This window comes from Carya illinoinensis, chromosome 4, assembly GCF_018687715.1.
Source record: "Carya illinoinensis cultivar Pawnee chromosome 4, C.illinoinensisPawnee_v1, whole genome shotgun sequence".
Classification (NCBI taxonomy): Eukaryota; Viridiplantae; Streptophyta; class Magnoliopsida; order Fagales; family Juglandaceae; genus Carya; species Carya illinoinensis.
In genome coordinates this window covers 41649473-41675649 of record NC_056755.1, presented here as the reverse complement: position 1 = coordinate 41675649, position 26177 = coordinate 41649473, and the positions used below count along the sequence as shown (strand labels likewise).

At 35.6% G+C, this 26177-nt stretch overlaps 2 protein-coding genes across 3 annotated transcripts; both read left to right on the top strand.

The window, feature by feature from the left end:
• Positions 1-1392: 1392 nt before the first annotated feature.
• LOC122308462 (DDT domain-containing protein DDB_G0282237-like) lies at positions 1393-10057 on the top strand. Of its 2 annotated transcripts, none has more exons than XM_043121800.1 (11): positions 1393-1561; positions 2688-2857; positions 3037-3209; positions 4271-4713; positions 4833-4902; positions 5140-5483; positions 5671-6116; positions 6205-6370; positions 6483-6644; positions 6763-6851; positions 9612-10057. In XM_043121800.1, the coding sequence occupies exons 2-11, from the start codon at positions 2745-2747 to the stop codon at positions 9760-9762; spliced, it is 2157 nt and encodes a 718-aa protein (XP_042977734.1). In that variant the 5' UTR covers positions 1393-1561; positions 2688-2744; the 3' UTR covers positions 9763-10057. The 2 variants fall into 2 exon arrangements, with proteins under 2 accessions (XP_042977734.1, XP_042977733.1); XM_043121799.1 differs by having other exon boundaries at positions 5137-5483.
• Positions 10058-16476: 6419 nt separating this feature from the next.
• Positions 16477-17971, top strand: LOC122306606 (UDP-glycosyltransferase 88B1-like). The gene has a single exon (XM_043119034.1). The coding sequence runs from the start codon at positions 16477-16479 to the stop codon at positions 17926-17928; it is 1452 nt and encodes a 483-aa protein (XP_042974968.1). The 3' UTR covers positions 17929-17971.
• Positions 17972-26177: the final 8206 nt, after the last annotated feature.

Below are 26177 nucleotides of genomic sequence, written 5' to 3'. Positions count from 1 at the left end.
GTTTATTATTAACCATGCTATTATGAGCCCTTTTTTAGCCCAACTTACTTAGATTTGAATAAATCTCAATGTGGTAGTCCTAACTATCATTCTCACTTGAAATGGTAGAATTTGTGGCAGGTTAGAAAGAGTCAGGTCTTAAACAAGAAGAGACCACATGATTGGATGGAGTTGATTGACAAGAATCCTTGCTTGGATCAAGGAGTGCTGTTGTATATATGTTATCAGTCGCTTATGGTTTATTAAGCTAAGCCTGTGTTATGGAGAGAAAATGTGAAATTTAAATAAGAAGTTACTACTCTAATCCAAGACATGATTCAGATTATGCCTTTCTTGATAGATAACGAACAAGTATGCGTGTTTTAAAGTGGTGAAAATGATTTGAGATTTTAGTTATTCTGGTACATGTTACAAGTTGAAAGAGTTTTTCCACTACTATTATTGTATATTGCTAGATGCATGCTAGGTACATTATATATTATCTATCATGAACAAGGATGTGTAACTTTGTATTGCATATCCCAACATTTCAATCTCCATTAAATTCTAAACGGATGTTGTGAGCGTCACAGTTTTACACCACTTCCTGATTGAAGTTAAATTCTTACTTGATATGAAAATATCAAAACGGACATAGAAATTAAGGAGCCATAAGCATATTCTCGGAATATTTTTCAACAAAATTAAAAGGCCAACTCAATTTGAAGGAAAACTTCTTTATTCGCATAAATAAAAATGAAAACCATTCTCTTTTGCAAGACAATGCCAAACATGAATTAGAGGGACATGTAATTTGGGAATTTGCTAGTTGTCTAGTTTCTATATATGCACATTTTGATTTTTATATATGTTTTGGTTTTGATTGGTTTTGTATAAGAAAAAAAATAAAGATACGTTACTTTTTATTTTATATATTGTCATCCTTAATCATACATGTCACGTAATCTATCTTAAATAGTTACTATTTAAAGTTGAATATGAGTAATGACCTATTGTTGCTTAGAAAGTAATTAAATTACACTATTTTCCTTCTCTTATTTTTCTTATAATATAAATTATCCTGACTTAACGTTGTCGGATTATAAAACTCTTTCATTATTAATCTATTCTAATATTAATTTATAAATCTATTTTTATGAAATTTATGAATAGATGTAAAAAATAGTTTACTCATCATTTTTATACTACAAACTTATTTTTATTTTATTTTTTTAAGTTTATAATATAAAACGATGAATAAAATAATTTAAGATGTAACTCTTTAAATCACCTTGAAGTTTTAAACGATTATGCTGATTTTAGTAATTAGCTATTTCACAAAGGTCACAATTGTAATAAATTGAATATCGCGTCCAGCGTACCTATAAATGCCGGGCCTCGCACAACGATGCGGAGAGAGAGAGGGAGCAAGTGAGAGAAAGAAAGCGTTAGAAACTTCATTCCCCTCTCTTTAAAACTCGAATACATTTTATACACAACCGAAAGAAGAGCTCTCCCTTCGTCTCTCCCCAAAACTACACGCATTTTGGCTTCCCCACGTTCAGCACTAAGCTCTTTCACTGTAAGAACACCACGCACACTCTCGCTGGTTTTTTTCTCTATTATTATATTGTCTATCTGCTTTTAACTTCTATACGTTCTTTTTGGTTCTGGCGGGAATGGAGGTTTTGCACGGTTGTCGGTTGCTTTCGTTTTCTCCCCATCTTTTGCTTGCTTTTCTTGTCAATGGGTTCGAGTACTTGTCCAGTTTAGCGGGCATTTTACTTATTGTTGGGTATTGGTGCTGACTGTTGTATTGGTTTTGCTCTTGTATTGATGTGCGGCCTTTTCCGATTGGATCCCACAACACAGAACGTTCTAGGGTTTCTGACTGTTCTCTTAGATATGGGTCTCTTTTTTCTTCGTTGGGTAGCATTGAAAATTGGCCAACGCAGATACTTATTGCTTTTTGTTTCCATTTAAAAAATTTGTGCGATTGAGCATATTCTTATCATGTTGTTGTGCTGAAGTTAACATTTTTCTAAAGGGTTTCTGTTTTTTTTTTTCTATGATATCTTTATAGCTATGTACATTTCTAATCGTAGAAATTGAGTACAATCATGATTTTTGGAGTATGTCGTGATACTCTTTCTTAGTTTGTGTTTCTGGAAGTAATTTGGTCATTCATTTTTGGATTTAGGGTTTTTGTATTATACATATTGTTTTTTAATCCAATTTACATGACAGAGGATTGCTTAATGATTCAAATTGGAATTATATTTGTTGTGTCATGTAGGAGATGAATATATCCTATCTTGGTGTCTGGTTCGTTGCTCTCTCTTGTTCTTATGCTTTGTGATTGATGAAAATTTTTAGAACGAAAATGGAATAGGAAATTCGAATCATGTCAGTTAATGCTGTTTTTGTAATCTAGAAGTAGGGAGAGAAATGCTCGCCAAACTCTTTTATGTTGGCAAGTTACACATGCATCCTGTCTGTATTGAACTTATGCCCTTATCTTCAAGCCTCTTCTTAAGTGGGTATAAGTACCATTTGAGTCAGTGCATTTTGTATGCTGTTACCAAATACAATGCCTAATTTCTATATTTCTGCATTTCTAGTAATTCTGATTGTCATGTAAGAAGTGTGAGAATTGTGTTTTTTAAGAGCTTGTTCTAAAACTGTCCATGTCATTGCATTTGATACAGGACGTGAGGGTCCTCGTGCGGGGTGGGTTCTTACTGGTGGTGGACTAAGTTATCACAATGCCTTTACTGAAAAGAAAGCCTTTTTCCTTGGCAGAACCGCCTAAGGATTTGGAGCCTAATGAGCTCGTTTATCAAGTTCGTTTTACGAAAGAGATATTTAGGGATTATCAGTATCCTTTTTTGTAGATCTTGTTTAGTTCTTTGTTTTTGGGTGATTTCCTACCCTATCAAGTTCGTTAAGATCTTGTTAAGTTCTTTGTTTTCGGCATTGATTACATGAAAAACTTAACTCGATAGAGTCTTATGGTTCTGTTAGATTCATTTGTCGTCTTTTCTTAACCTAGATCAGGGACTATTTGAACCGTATAAACCTGTATCGCCAAAGAGTTTGGGTTTGTAAAGTCACTGGGAAAACTAGCTTGACTTATGAGGAGGCTTTGGTGTCAGAAAAGAAGGCAGTAGAAAAGGTCCAACAGTTCCCCAAAGAGCTTATGGCTCCTGCATTGCATGTCATTCAGTACAGTAAGTTGCTAACCCCTATTTCAAAAAAAGTTGACATGCTATCCAGCTTTCCTTTTACTTTAGCATTAGTTGCTAGTTGCACCACTTTTTACAGTCAATGTAGCATTTAATGACTTTCAATTTTTCTCTAATAGAGTGATTCACGAGCCTTCACATTTTAAGATTAGACATGTGTCTCTATATTATATGTGGCATCTAATGTTCATGAACGCTATGAAGTTATAGTTTGTGTCCCCCGCGCACACTGACAGACAGGTGCATCTTTGGGTTTTTATTTTTGATAAGTAAGAAATTTATTATAAACCATGTAATTAGGCATAGCCCAAGTACACAAGAATTTGGATTTTATAATGATCAAAATTTGTAGGTTGTAATAATTTAAGGGAACCATTGAGTACTTCCTTTGCACTGAAGGTTTCCTTGTTCTAATAATTTTTTTCGCTTATATCAATAAAATATCTTCTTACTTATCAAAAAATAATAATTTTTTTCGCTTAAAGAAAAGGGGAAAAAAAGAGAGTTATCGCATAACTTTTGTTGTAATCCATGTGACACTAATGGGGGGTTTATGGTGACTGGGCGTGCAGTGACAAGCTTAAGACGTGAATATGTTGACTACATAAATCAAAATTCTCAAGCTGTAACTATGCACTGAATATTTTGGGAAAAGGAAAATACTAAGATTGTTATTGGAAAAACAGTACATTAAGAAAGAAAGAGAATCTAGAGACATGCTCATCACGAATTGATTTAACATTTTAAGTGTCGTTTTCGCTGATCAACAGTTGTTCTTTCAATTTTGGCAAAAAACTTGAAAGGTACAAGGAAAAGTTGAAAGAACAATATAATGCACTCTAGTTTTCATGACATTTTTTTCCTATTTCTTGTTTGGTGTTCCTTGTTATACCTTCTGTGTACTTGGGCTATGCTTTTTGCATTCTTTGATGATAACCTCTATGAGTACTTTTAAAAAAAAAACAGTCGTTCCTTTCAAGTTGTTATTTGCCCCAGGGTGTCCATTCTGAGGCAGTTGAAAGTCTCCAGATCTTTTATTTTTGCAGGTATGCTTTCACTGAAAGATCTTGCCGATACGATAGCTGAAAAGTTGCAGAAACGCTTGTTTGTTGGTGCTGAAGTGTATGGAAGGAAGGAAAATGGTTTATTTCCTTGCAAAATATTAAAAGTTCTGGAGGAAGTTCCTGAAAGAATCCTATATGAGGTGGCATGGCTTGACAAAAATAAGAAAGTTATGGAAAGTTCTTCAGTAAAGGGAAAAGATTTATTACAGAGGAAGTTGCCCTTTAGTAGAGCTGTTTTGAAGTCTTTTATTCGGGAATCTACATGCCGAAGTTCTCCTTGGGTCCTTCATGATAAACTGGCACGACATCATGGAATTTCAACTGATCTTCCAGAAGAGTTAAGGAGCCAAGTTTTCTTTAAGGATGGACAAGTAGTCTGCTATAAGAAACGAAGGAAAAATGAGGAAGATAGAAAGAGTGGCATGGTAGTTATTTATAGCTCTCTCTCTCTCTCTCTCTCTCTCTCTCTCTCTCTCTCTCTCTCTCTCTCTCTCTCTCGTAATAGTCATGATGTCATTGTTTATCTCATATTTACCATATTCAGGAAATGAAAAAAGAATCTGGAGAAAATAAAAAGAGGCTATTTGATGGAACAGTAATGAAGACTAAGAAAGGTATAAGCAAGCATTGAAGTTGCCTTATCGTGGGTCTATTTTTCTCTTTTTAAGCTTGCATATGGTTGGTTACATTGTTGCTTGTGGCAGAATACAGTATCAGTGTATCGCAATTGTACCATCCAGGAAAATTCTATTCTTGTGCATGAGATTTTTCATACCATGTAACTTGTGTGGTCACAAGTCTGATAATTTTTATTTCATCTTGTATTTATTGCTTTCTTGAATTTATAGAAGACGATCAACCGTTGGAAGAGCCTATCAAATATCCAATTGATGACCTGTTAGTGCAGCCTGGTCCAGAAGATCCAGTTTTCACTGACCATCCTTCTCCGTCAAGGGACTTCAATGTTCCAATGGATTGTGTTGGGAATCTTCTAATGGTTTGGGATTTTTGTTCATCATTTAGTGGGCTGTTGCACTTGTGGCCATTCTCCCTAGAAGATTTTGGAAATGCTATCTGCCACAAGGATGGCAGTCCAGTTCTCCTTGTGGAATCTCATGCAGCTCTTCTTCGATTGCTCATAGAAGACAATGGCGAATATCTATTGGCTGTACAGAAAAGAAATCGAAAATTAAAGGTTTTCATGCAAGTTGTACTTTATTTTTCTATCTTTTGTTTCTTTTATGGGGCATGGTGTGTTTAACCAAGCTAGAGTTTTTGTTCCATCTGCATCATGTATGTAACTGCTGTTGCTTTTGCCGCATTTTGATGCTTGGCATGTCCTGATTTATCCTTTCCATTCTGATTTATCCTTTCCATTTCAGATCACAATGATCAATTGGACAGAATATTTATGCGATTTTTTGGAAATGACAAAACTTCCTGAGTTATGCACTTGCATGGCAACTGTTAAGAGGGGTCATTATGGTCTTTTGGATGCTCATGCTAAATTGGGAATCTTACGAGAATTGGTTGATCAAGTGCTTCAAACAGATATTTTTAAGGAGAAGTTGGATGAGGTTATCGAACAGCGGCAGGAACTTGGCGCCACAAGAAGGGGGGAAGCATTAGAAGAAGCCAGAAGGAAAAGAGAGGAGAAGGAACAGTTGAAGGCTGAGTTTGATGCCAATGGGGCAACTGATCAACAGTGTGTGGAGAGCAGAGAAGGTGTAACAGCAAATGATAAGCACAGTAAACAGAATGGTCACATGGAAAAGAGAAGAAATGGGGAGGTCCTTTCTTCTCACCAGGGCAAGGCATCAAGGAATTGGTCTTGATTCTTTCTTTTACTAATTAAAGTACATTTCATAATTTTTTCTTTTATGTGTGGCTCATTATTTATTTACTGATCTTTTCAGTGAGAGCAAGCTCATGATCACCACATCAAAGAAGAAGGCCAAAAGGCAGAATTCTGATATGGACCTCCCATCAGATAAGGGCAAAGATTCATCTAGGAAGGAAGGTTTGGAAATTTTGAAGGATGATAAAAGGGAAGCAACTAAGAAAAGGAGTAAAGAACAGAGGGTTAAAATCAATCTCCTTACTCTCCTCTCATGTCATGTTTTTCTTTGTGCTTGTCTGTGTTCATTTATTGTGTTTTTTTATTCATGTTTTCTTGTCATTGATCCTAACTCAGAAAGAGTATTATGAACGGGAGATGGAGAAACGAGTGATACGCACCAACCCCTTGGGCAGAGACAGATTTTATAACAGGTATTGGTGGTTTCGACGTGATGGGAGGATATTTTTTGAGAGTTCTGACTCCAAGGAGTGGGGATACTACAGTAGCAAGGAAGAGGTAATAAGTCTGCTTAGCTAGTTTATATATATGTCAAGGGGCTGAAGAAAAAAAGGACAAGAAATTAAATTTTATTAGAATCACAATTTTTTTTATTCGATTTGACATTCTTGATCAGCTGGATGCCTTGATGGGTTCACTGAATATCAAGGGTGAGAGGGAGAGGGAACTGAAGAAGCATCTGGAAAAATTCTTTAGCAGAATATGGTGAGTTAATCCTTCACCATTTTCTTATCTTCTATACTTCATTGGAATCATCATTTCTTTTTTCTGCTTATTAAAGATCACCTCTGCTCTTTGTTGTTTCTCTCTTTTGCATAAGCTGTAGTTATATGGCCAATTGTGGTGTGCATACAACTACACACGTGATTTGTGCATGTTGGCCTGTACATCTATATGCATGTCTGTGCATGTAGCATGTTCCTCAATTTCTGGGCTTATCATATCTAAAGACATTCAGGGACCCCCTACCTTTTTATTATGGCTGAAGTAACACTAGCCAGCTGGTATTAATCTCAATGAAAATAAAAAGAACCTTCTGCTGAATTCAAAACTTTGTTTCCACGGAGGGTGGGTGAACTTTTTGCAGTAGTTATTAATATAAAGCTACAATTTCGGTTTCATGTTTTCATGGGGAGGTTTACATGGTAGTCAGTTTGTAACACCTCCTTCCTGTAGGTTAGGATTGTTACGTGCTTTTGTAATTGTGCCTGGTAAAGAGATCCAACATAATAAATATACCTAATTTATCAAAAATAAATTCCCAAAAAAATTACAAAAATATCTTTTAATGAAAAGAAGACAAGAAGACACTTTTTAACTAAGTCTGAAATTCCCTTCACACATGACCTATGCTTGGCTATTAGCTTGTAATCTTTACTTAGACATTTTAAAAACATAAAAAAAAAACAACCAACTAAAATGAGTTGAATACTTAATAACTAGTACATTATATAGTAAACATAATAAAGCATAGGGTTTTTTTCAAAGCATGCATACTTAATACTTATACTAACATAAACAAGTAAAATGTACCATGCAAACTGTTGTGAAATTTGCGGCAATTGCCAATGAATTGTACAGAATGATCAAAAGAGAAAAATAGAAATCGACATAGAGGTTTAACGTGGTTCGGCAATATGCCTACATCCACAGGGAGTGAGCAGCACGGAATTCACTATCAGTCAATTAGGGTTATATAATGTGTATTTATACTAACTCTAGATGTATGGACGTATTTAAGAAAATTACAAAAAATACCCCCCATACTTTCAGCGTATGAGCCATATACTTCAACACAAACTTATCTTTCCCTTTCTTTAATGGCCAACACACCTTAACCCCTGTGTGCAGGGTTGTGCACCAATTCCATTGCCTGTGGCCACAAGGGGAACCGTTTAACTTATCATAATATACTATGGTGGACCAAGCACATGTCTATGGTTTGCGTATCCACCCATAATTGCATTGGTACCATACATCTCTTATTATCATTCCTAAGTCCTCGTTTGGTTACACAGATAAGAAGAGATGAGATGAAAAATATGTGAATAGCAGTGAAATGGTTTGAGTTAAGATGTTTTATGAGATTTTGGGAAATGAGAGAGAAAAAGTTAAATAAAAATATTAAAAAGTTAATATTGTTAGAATATAATTTTTTAATAGAATTTTCTTTTTTAGATTTGAAAAAGTTGAATTGTTATTTTTGTTTTGTTTGGAATAGTTGTAATGATTAGGTAATGATTAGATGAAAAAGTTGAAAATTTGAAATTGAAAAGTGTTTGTGTTTGAATGGTGTTTGGATGTTGAGATGAGATAAGATGTGATGGGTTGAGACCATCTGTGAAACCAAATGGGGCCTTAAAGCTTCTTTCATAACTTGTCTTTTATCTTTCTTATCATGATGCACGTAGAACACATAATGACATAGTTTATTGTAATCATAAATGTAAACATATCACGATGCATGTAAAACATATAATAAACAACATTGAAACCCAATTTCATCATTTCATCATATCATACTTGGGTTAGTAAAAATGAGCTTTCAATAAAAGATCATACTTATATAGTACTTTAAAAAAATTATTGTTTACCGTTCATGTAAGGGTATGATCATATTACTTACTTCTTTTCTTTTATTGATCGCAAATGCGTCGATAATCACATTGGAAAAGGGTTGGACTTGATAGGGTGAGGCTGGTTATTTGTTTTAATCTCCTGAAATTACAGCAGTTATCTTAGGTTAGGGATTGGTCTTCTTCAAGAATAAAGTATTTTCTGCAATGACTGGTGTAGGCATGAGCTATTTTGGCATTTTATTCTTCCAAAGGTGCGGTGCATGGGACCGGGGTTCACTCTACAGGGGTGGGTCCAAAGGGCCCTACCTTGGAGAGGTTCCCCGACATTAAAAAAAAATAAAAAAAACTTTCTAGACTCACAGCAGCCTCTGTTTTTTGTAGTTTTCAAGCCATAGTCATTTTAATGAGACCTGAAAAACCTAATAATAGGGCTATACGAATTAACTTAGTTTGTTTTGAAAAGGGTTTCTAAGAATCCTAATGCCTAGGAGTTCTCGGGTAAATATGTTGCTATTTTTTAGGAGTCATAAAGGGGGTTGATTTCCAATTGTTACGAATTCAACAGCCAAAAATCATATGGGCTTTGGCTAGAAAATACTTGGGCTTATCCATCCATATATGGACCTAATGGGCCAAACGTACTCCATTTTGCATCTAGGTCCATAATTTCATATCCAATCATATCTCCTCAGTATTCGATCCTCAAATAATACGAATGGGCTAATGGACCCAATAAAATAATCTTCCTTCCAGCCTTAACAAAATTCTACCCATGGTCCAAACTTATAAAGCCTATGAAATTTGGGTCTAGATGTTACACTGTTATACTTCCAGGACTTATCCCTTGATGCTCTGATTGTTGAAATGATGCAACTATTTTTTATAGTGCGGAGCTCCAAAAGAGATCAAAGGACATGGCTCACAAGATTGCATTGGAGGAGGCTGTGCTTCGAAGATCTACTCGTGTACGAGCTCCGCCTAGGCAAAATCCTGCTAAATCTTTCCTCAGGTATGTCAACAAGTGGAAGGAAGACTAATTGGGCTAGTGTTCTGTATTGGGGATTATGTTACATTCATTTAGTGTAGGTCTTATACTCAAAATTATAGCTCATTGTAGGATAGGATTTATTTTGGATGAATCAGACCGCCTGCTCATAAATTTCTTCAGCGAGAATTTGTTTGTTGGGGTCCAGTGAGTGTTGGCGTAGGGTCATGAGAATGAAAATGGATGGAGAAGTTTTTCTTAACTCATTCCTTTTTGTAGACAAGCACGTGATTATGCTTGACCCACAAATTTTGAAGTGGCGAATGTTACTAAATCATGGTTACTCACTGTTGTGTACTTATTTTTCGGTCCTTTTGCCTGCTTCTTCTGGATTGCAAGAATTGATGAATTGGTAGAGAGAGAGAGGGAGAGATTGGAGCTGAAACCTAGAAAAGCAAGGAAACGATAGCACATGACATGATCATTCAAAGAACAACTAAAACTAACTTTGGTAACATCTATCTATATAGTAGGGGTGCTAACCGCCACCCCCTGCATAGACGGGGCAGGGTACCCCATCCGGTAACGGGGGTGTGGGGGTGGACTTGCCCCCGTCCGCCCCCCGGCTTTGTAATTGGGCCCTTGGCCCATTGAGATTATTTGGGCCATTTTGAACCCAAATAAGTTTTTTGGGCTCAGAATGACCTAGAAACACAATCCAAGCCTGTTTTTAGACTAAAATTTTAACTACAACTATATTTATATATTAAAAAAAAAACTGAAAAAAAAAATTAGGAATACAAATACTAATTACTAAATTCCAACTTCAAAAACTTCAACGGTCAACCTAATACTATTAGCCTATTAATTACTAAGTAACTAAGGCATGCATTAAGCTATTACAAAATTACAATGATAGAAATTACAAAATCATGTCAACTAATAAACAATTACAAAATTATAAAGACATAAAAATAATAAATACTACAAATTGTACCATTAATGATTAACATTGAAACTAATTATAAATTAACAAAATCATAACATTAGGAAGTTTGATCAATTTTGGGTGGCGATGAGTTCACTGAGACGTTCCATTGTGTCGAGATATGGGCAGACAAAGTCAAGATCATAAATCCTGCAATAATAATAAGTTAAAAATAAAACGAATTAGAACTATTAATATAAAGTTTTAACTTATAAATTAAGGGATTAATTTTGCAAACCATGAGCAATGGTGGGTCTAGAGTCTAATATAAAAGAAGTCATATTGCAACGGAGGTAGCTGTAGACACAGTCCCAAGTATCACTACAACAATTAAATTTGAAATTAATACCAATTAATTTTAAATAAATAAATAAAAATAAGATAATTGAATACATGTGACATTACCAGATCCAGGTGCATCATCACCCTCCTCCTTGGCATTGACATGATCATAATTAATAACATCCGAAACTTGAATTGGATTCCCTGTGATCCAATTTGAGGTGCAAATCAAAGCCTCAACAGTGACAAGATCTAATGAGCTCCGGAATGGATTCAATACGACCCTTCCAGTGTTAAAGGCTGACTCCAAGGCTACGGTGCTAATATGAATGGTCAAAATACTGCGGGCTATTTGTGCAAGGACGGGATACTTGGGGGCATGTACCTTCCACCAAGCTAAGATATCAAAGTCTTGTACATATGGTTTAAGATTTAGACCAAAATATCTGTCTATCTCTGACTTAGCCTCTGTAGTACTCCTCATTAATGGGTTCCCTTCCATCCTATCACCTCAGTCCATTCTACGTTTTTTCTCAACCCTGGCATCTGGAACTGGTGGGGGGATAGGAGTAGGTGCTGTAATATTACCACCCCGCAAGATGGTAAACTCATCAAATAATCTATCAAGGGTTTTCCTAACACTTGATGCAATATGCTTCGCCCATACTTGCCTGTAGGCAATACCCAATCCATATACCATGCCATCCACCTTAAACTGTGAGTCAATGGCAACAGCTACATATAACAACATATTAGCCTTATCGAAATCTCCCCCCAATACTTGTCGTACTTCGCCCTCATGAACAATGCCATCTCCCGCAACCTAGTGTGATCGCTCGCAATAATCTCATCTAATTCTTCTTTTACCTTACATATTTGTTGACAAAATGATGGGATGTAGGATACAAAGAACCAGATAAAATTGTGGTAATCTCGTAGAAAAGCCTTAGAAAATCTACGAAAGTAGATACAACATCCCAGTCCTCAATCATAGGCTTCCCCAATCCCGCTTGATCTTCAAAATATTTTACATATTGGACGTCTTCCTCACCCAATAAGGCAAATGCCAACTTATACTCTTGGGTTCCTTCAACATAAAAAATGTCGCGTAGTCAAATCAGTACAAAACCCCTTTTTTGATGTTATGCCTGCAGACCGCGCAACAACTTTGAATTTCTCTAATCTTGCAAGAGAAGATCTCACCCATCTCACAGGAGTCCTGGCCCGAGCAATAGAGTCATGAAGATTTTTCTATACCGTTACTGACAATAAGATTAAGAATATGTGCCGCACATCTCACATGCAAATACTCACCATCCAAGATTATCTTATTTGCCTCTCTAAGAAAAGTCTTAAGATATCCCAATGCGGTATCGTTAGACGATGCATTATCAACTGTGCATGTCACAACGCGTGTCAACCCCCACTCTTTTATAGCAGCCTCCAAGGCCCTCCAATCGTCTCACCCTTGTGATCGGTAATTTGAAACAATTTGAGAATTTTCTTATGCAATGTCCAATTGTCATCAACAAAATGACAAGTCAAAGACATATAATTAAAATTATGGACCGACGTCTAACAATCAGTGGTGAGGCAAACAAACTGACCCGCCAAGAAACCCCTCAACTTCTCTTTTTCAGATCGATAATATTTTTTTACATCTTTTGCCACTGTATGACGAGAAGGAAGTTAAAACCTTGGTTCCATATAGTGACAAAATGCTTGGAACCCTTCCTCATCCACAATTTGAAAAGGTAGCTCATCCATGATGACCATACAGGCTAGGTGTATCCTACACTCCTTAGGATTCCACGCCGTGTACCCCTTCAACTCAATATCCCAAATACTCCCATCCTCCATTTTTTTAAATCCAATTTTTAGTCTAGATTGACTCTTCTCTTTCAAAGATTTTAGAATTGGACTTTTTTTACATTGCTCTTTTAAGTGCACCTTTAATTGCAAGGTACCATGTCTCCTATAGTTGCATCCATAAATTTTACCGCAATGATTACATTTGACTTGAGGGTTATTAGAATCACCACCCTTTAGTTTGGTGGAGTGAGACTAAACTATGGAAGCAGGTTTTTTGTTAGGCTTGGGGGTGGGGCAAGGGGTAGGGGTAGGGGTAGAGGTAGGGGTATCCTCAATAGGGGTAGGGGTAGACACAGTAGAGGCAGGGGTACCCTCAATAGGGGAGTTCGCACTAGAATCTGTTAGCATTTCCATTAACTCAAGCAAACAATAAATCTGAAATTATAGCAAACATGAAAAGTATTAACATCCAACCAAAGAACGAATATTGTTTGATATATTGTTCAAATGTTTAAATTTTAGCAAAAAGTAGAGCCATTTTGTCAAAAGTAAAATTTTTAATTTTAGCCAAAGAACTCATATACTCAGCTCTCGGATGAGAATGTTCTAATAGAAAAATAGAAATAAAATATAAATGATTGAATAAATGCAATAAGCTTTAAAATCTTTAGATTATAAAAGTCATGAAACTAAACTAAATAGTAAAAATATTATTAAAAAAAAGTAAAAGGAAAAGCTGTAAATAAACAAAAAATATATATATAAAAACATAAAAAAACAAATAAGACTTCAAAACGGAAAAACATCTATAAATTTAACAAGTAAAGAAACAAAATGAATAATAAAAAAAAATTAATAACACAGAAGAAACTGAAAAATTATGAGATAGGCATGTCAACACTTATGTTAATTCTTAAATGGAAATATTATATATGAAAGTACCGAGTACTACTATAAAATATATGTAAATATGAGTATTTACATTTCTTACAATTCAGACAATAACTCTTGGGCATAAAGATAGACACATTAAATAACCGACCTTATTTTGTAATGAAGAACAGTAATTTAATAAACGTATTGAATTTGGATTTTGTTGAATAAATCCGGAACAGGTCGTGGAATCAAATCTACAAAAAGAAGAACAAGCAAAGAAATCCAAATTACTTAATAAAAGAAATGTAGTTGGAGTAGGTTGCTTTCACTTTCCACGTCCTTCTTTGTTGTCTTCCAAATTTTTTTGTGCAATACTAGCTGGAAAAATTAAAGTATATATACATATATATATATATATATATATATATATATCTTCCTCACTCCCACCTCTCCACTAATTTTTATATGTAATAAACAAATAATACCAAGAATTAATTAATTTAAATATACAAACAACCGGCGTGAGGAATATATATAAATAATTATATATATAAATTCATAATCACTTGTGTTTGAAGTTTGTAAAATAACTTTCGCAGCTTCATACATGCAAACATGAATAATTTAAATTTACAATAATTTTTTTACCTAAAAATGCAATTAATAGGGTAAAAAAAATTAGACAACCCTCAAATAACAAAATGAACTCAATAATTAAATTAAATTTATAGTAAAATCCAACCATAAAAATCAAACCAAAAGGATTTTATAAAAACAAATTTACACAAAATCAAAACACATTCAATCGGATCCAATTCACACATTCAATCTGATCACTCATCACACACATGCACATTCAATTCTCTACAGCACACAATTCACAATCCCATCCTCCATCTCTATTAATCCCATCCTCCACTTAATTCCATAAAAATTTAAATTTAAAAAAAAAAAGAAAAAAAAGAGAGAGACAAACTTACTGGTCAGCGAGACTCGAGGAGGTAGCTACAGTGGCGATGGGAGGAACAGCGAAGAGGTGGTGCACTGGGTAGCTGGCCAGATCTGTTCGACGGCCCCGGGGGGGGGGGGGGGGGGGGGGGGAAGTTTACACAGTTGGGTGGGGGGGGGTCTGTGCTGGTTGTATCTGATCCCGGGGGAGGGGGGGTTTAGTTTTAGGTTAAAAGTAAGGGTTTACTTTCCTTAAAAAAAAAAAAAAAAAAACAAAAAAAAAACTGAAGTGTCATGGTCACTTGAGTTTTTTTTTAATATATATATACGGGGCGGGGTAGGGGACCACCCCATATATGAGCGGGGAAAACCCCGCCCTCGTGTTGCCAGACGAGGTGATCCGCCCCGCAACCCACCCCTACTATATACTATATAACTAGAGTACAGAGTTTTGTTCTTGTGAAGTCACATCATCTACTCTTTAAGTCTCAAATTATGTTCTTATTAAACAATAAAGTAAATAATACATCAAACTAAATTATTGATTTAAATTGGTAGTTCTTATGTAAAACTAATGATCTTTTAGTTTTGCTTTCTTATCTTCAACTTGTGCATTTTTAATTTTATAATCAATAGATTCGTAAATTTTATTGCATTTTAAAAGAACTTAAAGACTATGCATTATGACTTCTTATGTCCCATGTTTATTTTTGGCACTATAAATAGAAAGCTTTTGGTCTTCTTTTCACTAGAGCAGAATTATGAATCCTTTGCATTCCCCTGTTTGAATGGTAAGTAAGTCGGACTGGATTGCATAAGAGGAGGTTACAACCCCACTTCTCGAGTGACTCTGGGCACTCGCCCCCAAGAAGATGGAGCCTACAGCCCCCCTTTCTCCTACACCCCTGTCCGAATTTCCTGCAAACCAACTAGGGGTGCTGTAGGAATTGTGAGCCTATTAATATCACAAACTAAATGAAACGATAGTTGCTATCATATAAAAATGATCACAAATCAACACGCATCTACCAACTAAAGAAATCACGACGATGTAGCCAGAGTCGATTATCAGCCACCTATCCACAATCAGCTAAGAGCAAGATACGCATCTTCAATCTCGGTTTCTAGCTAGGATTAGGTGCTTTTGATTGGGTCAAAGGTCCACAAAAACGAGAGAGAGAGAGAGAGAGAGAGAGAGAGAGAGAGAGAGAGAGAGAGAGAGAGAGAGAGAGAGAGAGAGAGAGAGAGAGAGAGAGAGAGAGACTTTTTTTTTTATATTGAAGCAGTTTTTGTAGGTAGAAACAATAAAAAATGGTTTTATTTGTCCCATAATGAAAGAAAAATGAGGCCTAATGGCATTTGGGTCTCGATAAATTATTATTATTATTTTTACTTAATAATTAAATAAATATGTTTTAGTGGTGTGATTTTTTTTTTTAAATATTTAAGAATATAAAAAACGAATGAAAAAAATATAAAAAAAATTGTTTACTCTTTTGACGACTCTCATGCTACATCCTCGGTAGATGTAGGAAGGCTATGAAGCAAAAATGTTAGGCCTTATTTGGATAGTATGAGTATTTAATCTCATTTAATTATTATAATTTTTTTAAATTTTTATATAAAATTTAATAAATAATTTAATTTTTTAAAATTTTAAAATAATAATAATATTAATAAATAATATTTAAATAATATTTTATTCTACTTCTATATCTCATCTAAAATTATCTTTATAAATTTATAAGTAGATAAGTACGTGTCATGATATGTTAAAAAATGCCACTCGATACCTCTCTACTTCTTTAGAAATCGATTCTTCTCTCTCGTCGACTCTCCCTCTCTCTCTCAGACAGAAAAATGAAGGAAACTCTAGTATTGTATCCTGCTCCTGGCTTCCCCCACATGGTCTCCTTGGTAGAACTGGGGAAGCAAATCATACAACACCACCCAGACTTCTCCATAACAATCCTAGTTGCATCCACACCTTCAGAAACATCCACCACTTCTTCCTACATCGATCTCATCTCCAACACAAATCTTTCCATCTCCTTCTTCTCCCTCCCCTCAATCCACCCTCCCGCACCACCACCACCACCCAACCAAGACCTCCATGAAACCCAACAAAGAGCAGCCTTGGCATTCCAGTCCATCCGCCTCAACGTTCCTCCCGTCCTCGATGCCCTCCGCACCATATCTCTCTCCTCTTCCGTCCTTGCTATCGTAACCTCTTTGAACCCCTTCTCTGATTACGACCTAATTCACATCCCAATTTACTTCTACTTCACCTCTTGTGCCTCTGCTCTTAGTTTCCTTCTCCACTTGCCCACCATCCACAACCAAACCTCCAAAAGCTTCAAGGAACTCAATGAAACCCTCCTGGACATTCCTGGGTTACCTCCCATCAAAGCCTCACAGATGCCTCAACCTATGCTCCACAGGGAGGACCCCGGTTACCATTACTTCCTTGATCTTGGCTCTCGCCTACCCAAGTTGAAAGGGATCATAGTAAACACCTTTGATTCACTTGAGCCGCATGCAATCAAAGCCATTGCCGATGGTGCTTGTTTCCCAAAAGACGTAGTTCTGGCGCCGCTACACTGTATTGGGCCATTGATCACGGATGCCAAAGATCGAGCTGGGACCTCCTACGATGCATCATCCGAATGTTTGGCATGGTTAGATGGACAGTCGATAAGAAGCGTTGTGTTCCTGTGCTTTGGTAGTAGAGGGAAATTTTCTGAAGCACAACTTGAAAGGATGGCTTATGGGTTGGAGATGAGCAATCAGAGATTCTTGTGGGTAGTCAAGAGTCCTGATCAGGGTTCAATTACTGAACCAGACTTGGAGGTCCTATTGCCAAAAGGGTTTCTGGAAAGGAAGAAAGAAAGGGCTTTTGTGGTGAAGTCTTGGGCTCCACAGAATGCGATTCTGAGACACGAATCGGTAGGTGCGTTCGTGACGCACTGTGGGTGGAACTCGGTGCTAGAAGCAGTGAGCTATGGCGTGCCAATGGTGGCGTGGCCATTGTACGCCGAGCAGCATTTGAATGCTGTGGTTTTGGTGGAGGAAATGAAGTTGGCAATACCCATTAATACGGCGACATATAATTCCAAGGAAGGAGATAAAGAAGAAGTGTTATTGGTGAGTGCAGAGGAGGTGGAAAAGAAGGTGAGACAAGTGATGGAATTGGAGGAAGGGAAAGTTCTAAGAGAGCGAAGTCTAGATATGAGAGTGATGGCTACGGCGGCTTGGACCAAAGGTGGGTCGTCCTTCACTGCCTTTTCCAAGCTGGTGGCTTCCTGGAAGTAAGGTTGATGTTGTAGTTGCAGTTGCTGTTACCCGTGGTGGCTTAATCGTCGTTCAAATCATCATTTGTTATATAATTTATTACATGTATTTTAGAAATATTCAATTAATAGAATGAAAGATAGTCATGTTTCTACGCTAATATTATATAAAATCACACGTAAAATTACAATTTATCTCAAAATTTTAAGCTAATGAAATGAAATAAATTTTATTATTTATATTATATTTCAATATGTACTAAGTCTTGGATTTGGATCGAAATATGAATTCATCATCTTTTATTAATATTAGCTGCATAAAAGTTGATTGAATTCTCTGATAAAAATGAGATGATCACAACTTTGGCTCCTCCAATCAACATTCTAGCTGATGAAGTTGCATGTTACGCACAATTCCTCACGACTCTTTGAACCTGTTTGCTGACTTTGGTTACCTAACTTTCAAGGCACATGACTGTGTGATTTTGTCGTTTACTCGTACGTAAGATTGGGAATAAAATATATTGTGCCCATTTATCATAGAAACTTTTATATTTAAATAATGATTAGGTATTAGATGAAAATATGGCAAATTTAAAATTATAAAATATTTTGTATTTGAATAATATTTAAAAATAAATCCAAACATGCCCTTAATCTTCTGTTGCACTCACCGAGTTGCAAGCACTTTCCACCATTGCTACTCGATGAAGTCTCGAGCACTTTGCTTCTCTTGCGAGCATCCTACTTCCCATTTCGTCTTTTCATATTTCACGTGTCAGTTGCCAAGTACAAGATCGAGTAGTACTATTTACAGTTTTAGTGGGTCCTTTTACACCCTCAAAAGGTTGGACTAAAACATTTATGTGGTGTATGCTCTCGAACTATTTTCCTTGCTTGCACGTGTTAACTATTTTTATTGTTCAATTGTCTCCTACTAGACTTTGGTTTTCACTTTGACATGAGTTATTGTTTGACTATTATAGACATGCATATTATAGTTTTTTAGCATTTGTTTACTTAATTAAATTTAACACATTTCTTGCTTGGATTCTTAGCTAATCAGTTTATTGTAGATGCTTTTTTTCATACCTGTCATCTAACTAATTTTGGCAACTAAAACCCTCTGCCCTACTCCTCTTGAATTCCTATATTTTCTGAAGTTCAAGAGAGTGCTACCCCTGATGTGGATCTACGTAATCATGAGATATCACACTTAACTTATGTTTATGAAAATAGGAGAAAAACTTTTAATGTAAATTAAAGATTACTTTATTGTAAACTAAAAATACTCTCTTCCAAACACACACTTAGCCATTGAGTCTCTTGTACGTTATGCATTTGGGGAGTGCTACTCACACCGAGAAAGTTGGTACCGAATTGGGTACGACAAGTGCATTGTGTTTTCTTAAAGAAATTTTTTGTGTATTTAGAGAAAGAATACTACAAAATAAAAATAAAATAGAAAAATAGAAAAAAAAAACACACACAATTCGGTACAAATGATAGGTATAATTTGTCGTTGTACCTATCATTTTTCTATGCATTTTATCACTTCGTTTAATGACCATGGTAAGTAGGCATTCTGCACTCCAAAGTGCCCAACTATCAACTACAAAATTATTAAAATGGGGGTGAGAATTTTAATTGATGGTTATATTACTACAAGTAATGCAAGATACATTTGAAGGTGTGCAAGTTCTGTACACTCACCTTAAAAATAGTGAAGCCCACCTATATTTTTTTTTATATAGATCTCAAATTTGTCTACTTCTTTTAATGGGACTGCACAAGGTTTGCATATCCTAAAATTGTATAAATCATTTTTCATCATTAAATAATAATAATTATTTTAAAAATATGATACAAAAGGAGCATCATCTAATCTACATCTCTAATAATAAATAGCACATAATTTTTAGCTTAACAAAAATAAAATAATAGTTGAAAATTTGAGCTAACCGCGTGACATCTTTGGTCCCGTGAAAACATAGACTCTAAAAATAATAAGTTGAAAATGTATTTAACCCATCCCCTAACTTGCTCTAGGGCTATGCAAAACCTTCATCGGCTCCATGTCTGGCCGATGCACACTCCAGCTTTAACTTCTTCTGAGTTGGAGTAGTCAGAATTTGGAATCAGAATTAGACTTACTCCAAAATTTTATGTTAGAGTCAGAGTCCATATGGGCTCCGAACGCCAACTCCAAACTCCAATTTTAAAAAAATATCAGATGTAAAACAACATCTTTTTGCATCTGATAGCTTGAAACTAAGTTAACTAAACAACATCGTTCCATTTCACACGTTCAAGTGGAACAACATCATTTTGTGTACATCATGTTTCCAAAACGCAGGATCCCCCTTCTCCCTTTCACTCTTTTGTGAATATTCTCCCATCTTTATTTCTCTCTGCCCGTCAGCCATGCCACACCTTATTGCCATTGCCGTGATGACGTCACAAGCTAAACCCTACCGTAGACTACTTCTCATTAACAGTCGCAATGTCGTAAGTATATCTTGGTCTCCTAATTTGATTTGCAATTGTTGATTGATTTATGTTGATTTCAATTTTTAGGGTTCCAAAATTTTTAGGATTTGTTTTTAATCATTGTTGTCATAATTTCACTATAAATTTAATTTAATGATTCAGTCCATTATGTTGTTTGGGGGCTGCCTAATTTTGTTACTTTATGTGGAATTTTGATTTTTAGGGTTTGAAAACTTTTAAAGTTTTTCTCTGAATTAGGGGTCTTGAATTTCTTGTTTGTTTGCTTCTTAAATTTCTTGTTTTTTTTTTTCTTTTCGTAGCATGTCTTTATTGGTTGTTTCTTTATTTTTAAGTGCATTTGATATGGATATGGATGCTGTATCTACTCAAGAAGATCGCCCACAAGGGGATGCTACAATTCCTACATTGACAGGTACTTTCACCCCTAGACCCACATTTAGAGTAGTTACTTCTTGTGCAAGTAGTCGAGTGCTTATAGCTATAGAAGATGTGGATATTCTTAATAAGGAGGAGTTTGATATTGATGTTGGTTGACCACCATGACCTAATAAAAAATGGTTGTGGATATGAGAACACTTTAACAAAACTCCCAGTGATTGTGAGAACCCACAAGCAAGATGTCATTGCTATTAGCAATTTTGTGGTTCTCATTTAAAGAAGCAAGGCACTTCTGTGTTAATAACACATATTACAGATTCCCAGTGGTATAATACAGACATGGGGTTGGTGGCCGATGATCAAGCGAAGCTCAGTTACGAAACTTCTACAGCCACTAATGGTACGCAGAGTAAGAAATTATCAATCACTCAATACAATGAGAAGATGCTGAGGGATTTGCTTGCATAAATGATCATTATGTATGAGATGCATTTTCTCACTGTGGAAAATGCTTTTATACATTTGTGTGGTGTCTTGAGCCCCGATTTTTCATGCCTTCACGGTATATGATAATGCGAGATTATTTAAAAAAGCATGCCAAGGAAAAGACCGAGATGAATGAGATGTTTAATACCACTACCCAAAGAGTGTCATTTATGACTAATACATGGATGTCCATACAGAATTTTAGTTACATGTGTATCACAGCTCACTTTATTGATAGTGAGTGGACATTACATAAGCAGATTATTGGATTCAAATAAATTAAAGATTACAAGGATTCATCCATTATGAATCTAGCTATTTTTCAGAGTTTGTGGAATTGTAGTACTATGGATTGGGTTGAGTTGGTGTCAAATGAGGTTTTGGGTGGAATTATAATAATGTAGAATAGGAGGGTGGTCGAGTTGAGGGATCATTTTTTGGGGAAATTGTTGGTGGCATGTCATTTTAAGAATATTGAGGATGAGTTTGAATGGGTGTTTGCTGGAGTGTATGACCCTATTGTAGATAGTGAATGAGTTGATTATGGGATGAAATGTCGGGTGTATGTGATTGATGGAATTTACCTTGGTGTTTTGGTGGAGATTTTAATCTCACTCGTTTCCCCAATGAGAGATTGGGAGAATCATATTTTTCACATGCAATGTATACTTTTTCATATTTAATTTTTAAATTAAATCTGATTGACTTACATTTGGTGGGAGGAGATTATACTAGGTCAAATGGTAGGTCATATTCAAGGCTGCATACGTTTCTGGTTTCGCATTCTTGGGAGGCTCATTTTTTCGGTTTGAGTTAGAAATTATTATCGAGATTGTATTCTAATCATTATCCTATCATGTTGGATTGTGATGGCATTGAGGGTGGGAGAAGGTACTTTAAATTTGAAAACATGTGGCTGAAGGATGAGGGATTTGTGGACAGGGTGAGAAGTTGGTGGGATTCTTATAATTTTTCAAGCACTGCTACTTTTGTTCTAGTTGGAAAATTCAAATCTCTTAAGATAGATATGAAGAAATGGAATAAAGAGAAGTTTGAGAATTTGGACAGCAAGAAGAATCTTATTTTGGAAGAGTTGAGAGGTTTGGATGAGAAGCAAGTGCAAGGGGTTCTATCGGGGGAGGACAAAAAAAGAAAAGAAAAATAGAGGTGGTTTTTGAGCTGAAAAAATATAGCATTAATGGAGAAAATTTCATGGAAGCAAAATCTAGGGTGCTGTGGTTGAAGGAAGGAGATAGGTGCACTAAATTCTTCTATCAAATGGCGAACTCTCATAGAAGAAATAATGTGGTTGAGGTTCTTTGAAGATGGGGATAGGCTTATCAAAGTCTCGTACATATGGTTCAAGATCTAGACAAAAGTATCTATCTATCTCTGACTTAGCCTCTGTAGTACTCCTCGTTAATGGATTCCCTTTCATCCTGTCATCTCATTCCATTCTACGTTTTTTCTCAGCCCTGGCATCTGAAACTGGTGGGGGGATAGAAGTAAGTGCCGTAATATTACCACCCTGCAAGATGGTAAACTCATCAAATAATCTATCAAAGGTTTCCCTAACCCTTGATGCAATATGTTCTGCCCATACTTGCCCGTAGGCAATACCCAATCTTTATACCATACCATCCACCTTAAACCAGGGGTTAATGGCAACAGCTACATATAACAATATATTAGCCCTATCGAAATCTCCCCCCCAATACTTGTCGTACTTTGCCCTCATCAACAATGCCATCTCTCACAACCTAGTGTGACCGCTCGTAATAATCTCATCTAATTCTTCTTTTACCTTACATATTTATTGAAAAAAATGATGGGATGTAGGATACAAAAAACCAGATAAAATCGTGGTAATCTTATACAAAAGCCTTAGAAAATCTATGAAAGTAGATACAACATCCCAATCCTTAGTCATAGGCTTCCCCAATCCCGCTTGATCTTCAAAATATTTTACATATTGGATGTCTACCTCACCCAATAAGGCAAATGTCAACTTATACTCTTGGGCTGCCTCCAACATAAAAAATGTTGAGTTTCATCACGTAATCAAATCAGTACAAAGCCCATTCTTTTATGTTATGCTCGCAGATCGCGCAGCAACCTTGAATTTCTCCAATCTCGTAGGAGAAGATCTCACCCATCTCACAGTAGTCCTGACCCAAGCAATAGAGTCATGAAGATTTTTCATACCGTCACTGACAACAAGATTAAGAATATGTGCCGCACAGCTCACATGCAAATACTTACCACCCAAAATTGTCTTATTTGCCACTCTAAGAAAGGTCTTAAGATATCTCAACGCGGTATCGTTAGACGATGCATTATCAACTGTGCGTGTCACAACGCATGTCAACCCCTACTCTTTTATAGCGGCCTCCAAGGCCCTCCCAATCATCTCACCATTGTGATCAGTAATTTGAGAATTTTCTTATGCAATGTCCAATTGTCATCAACAAAATGACAAGTCAAAGATATATAATTAAAATTTTGGACCGATGTCCAACAATCAGTGGTGAGGCAAACAAATTGACCCGCCAAGAAACCGCCAACTTCTCTTTTTCAGATCGATAATGTTTTTTTACATCCTTTGCCATCGTGTGACGAGAAGGAAGTTGAAACCTTGGTTCCATGTAGTGACAAAACGTTTGGAACCCGTCCCCATCCATAATTTGAAAATGTAGCTCATCCATGATGACCATACGGGTTAGGTGTATCCTACACTCCTCAGGATCCCACTTCGTGTACCCCTTCAACTCAATACCCCCACTACTCCCATCCTCAATTTTTTTAACTCCAATTTCTAACTTAGATTGACTCTTCTCTTGCAAAGATTTTAGAATCATACTTTTTTTTACATTGCTCTTCTAAGTGCACCTTTAATTGCGAGGTGCCATGTCTCCTATAGTGGTATCCATAAATTTTACCGCAATGGTTACATTTGGCTTGAGGGTTATTAGGATCACCACCCTCTAGTTTGGTGAAGTAAGAACAAACTATGGAAGCAGGTTTTTTGTTAGGCTTGGGGGCGGGGCAAGGGGTAGGGGTAGAGGTAGGGTTACCCTCAATTGGGTAGGGGTAGACCCGGTAGAGGTAGGGGTACCCTCAATAGAGGAGCTCGCCCTAGAATCTATTGGCATTTCCATTAACTTAAGCAAACAATAAATCTGAAATTATAACAAACATGAAAAGTATTAACATCCAACCAAAGAACCAATATTGTTTGATATATTGTTCAAATGTTTAAATTTTTCCCCCCTAATAGCCAGCAAAAATTAGAGCCCTTTTGTCAAAAGTAAAATTTTTAAAATAACTTATATACTCAGCTCGGATGAGAATGTTCTAATAGAAAAATAGAAATAAAATATAAATGATTGAATAAATGCAATAAGCTTTAAAATCTTTAGATTATAAAAATCATAAAACTAAACTAAATAGTAAAAATATTATTAAAAAAAAGTAAAAGGAAAAGCTGTAAATAAACAATATATATATATATATATATAAACATAAAAAAACAAATAAGACTTCAAAACGGAAAAACATCTATAAATTTAACAAGTAAAGAAACAAAATGAATAATAAAAAAAATTTAATAACACAGAAGAAACTAAAAGATTATATGAGATAGGCATGTCAACACTTATGTTAAGTCTTAAATGGAAATATTACATATGAAAGTACCGAGTACTACTATAAAATATATGTAAATATGAGGATTTACATTTCTTACAATTCAGACAATAACTCTTGGGCCTAAAGATAGACACATTAAATAACCGACCTTATTTTGTAATGAAGAACAGTAATTTAATAAACGTAATGAATTTGGATTTTGTTGAATAAATCTGAAATAAGTTGTTGAATCAAATCTACGAAAAGAAGAACAAGCAAAGAAATCCAAATTACTTAATAAAAGTAATGTAGTTGGAGTAGGTTGCTTTCACTTTCCACGTCCTTCTTTGTTGTTTTCCAAATCTATTTATGCAATACTAGCTGGAAAAATTAAAGTATATATACATACAAATATATATATATATATATATATATATATATATCTTCCCCACTCCCACCGCTCCACTAATTTTTATATGTAATAAACAAATAATACCAAGAATTAATTAATTTAAATATACAAACAACCAGCGTGAGGAATATATATAAATAATTATATATATAATTTCATAATCACTTGTGTTTGAAGTTTGTAAAATAACTTTCGCAACTTCATACACGCAGACACGAATAATTAAAATTTACAATAATTTTTGCACTAAAAATGAAATTAATAGGCAAAAAAAATTAGACATCTCTCAGATAACAAAATGAACTCAATAATTAAATTAAATTTATAGTAAAATTCAACCATAAAAATCAAACCAAAAGGATTTTATAAAACCAAATTTACACAAAATCAAAACACATTCAATCGGATCCAATTCACACATTCAATCTAATCACTCATCACACACATGCACATTCAATCCTCCACAGCACACAATTCACAATCCTATCCTCCATCTCCATTAATTCTATCCTCCACTTAATTCCATAAAAATTTAAATTTAAAAAAAAAAAGAAAAAAAAGAGAGAGACAAACTTACCGGTCAGCGAGATTCGAGGAGGTAGCTGTAGTGGCGATGGGAGGAACAGCGAAGAGATGGTGCACTGGGTAGCCGGCCAGATCTGTTCAACGGCCGGGGGGGGGGGGGTGTTTACACAGTTGGGGGGGGGGGGGGGGGGGTTTGTGCCGGCTGGATCTGATCCCGGGGGGGTTTAAAAAAAAAAAAGCTCAGGTGTCATGGTCACCTGAGGGTTTTTTTTAATATATATATTATATATATATACGGGGCGGGGTAGGGGACCACCCCATATATGAGCAGG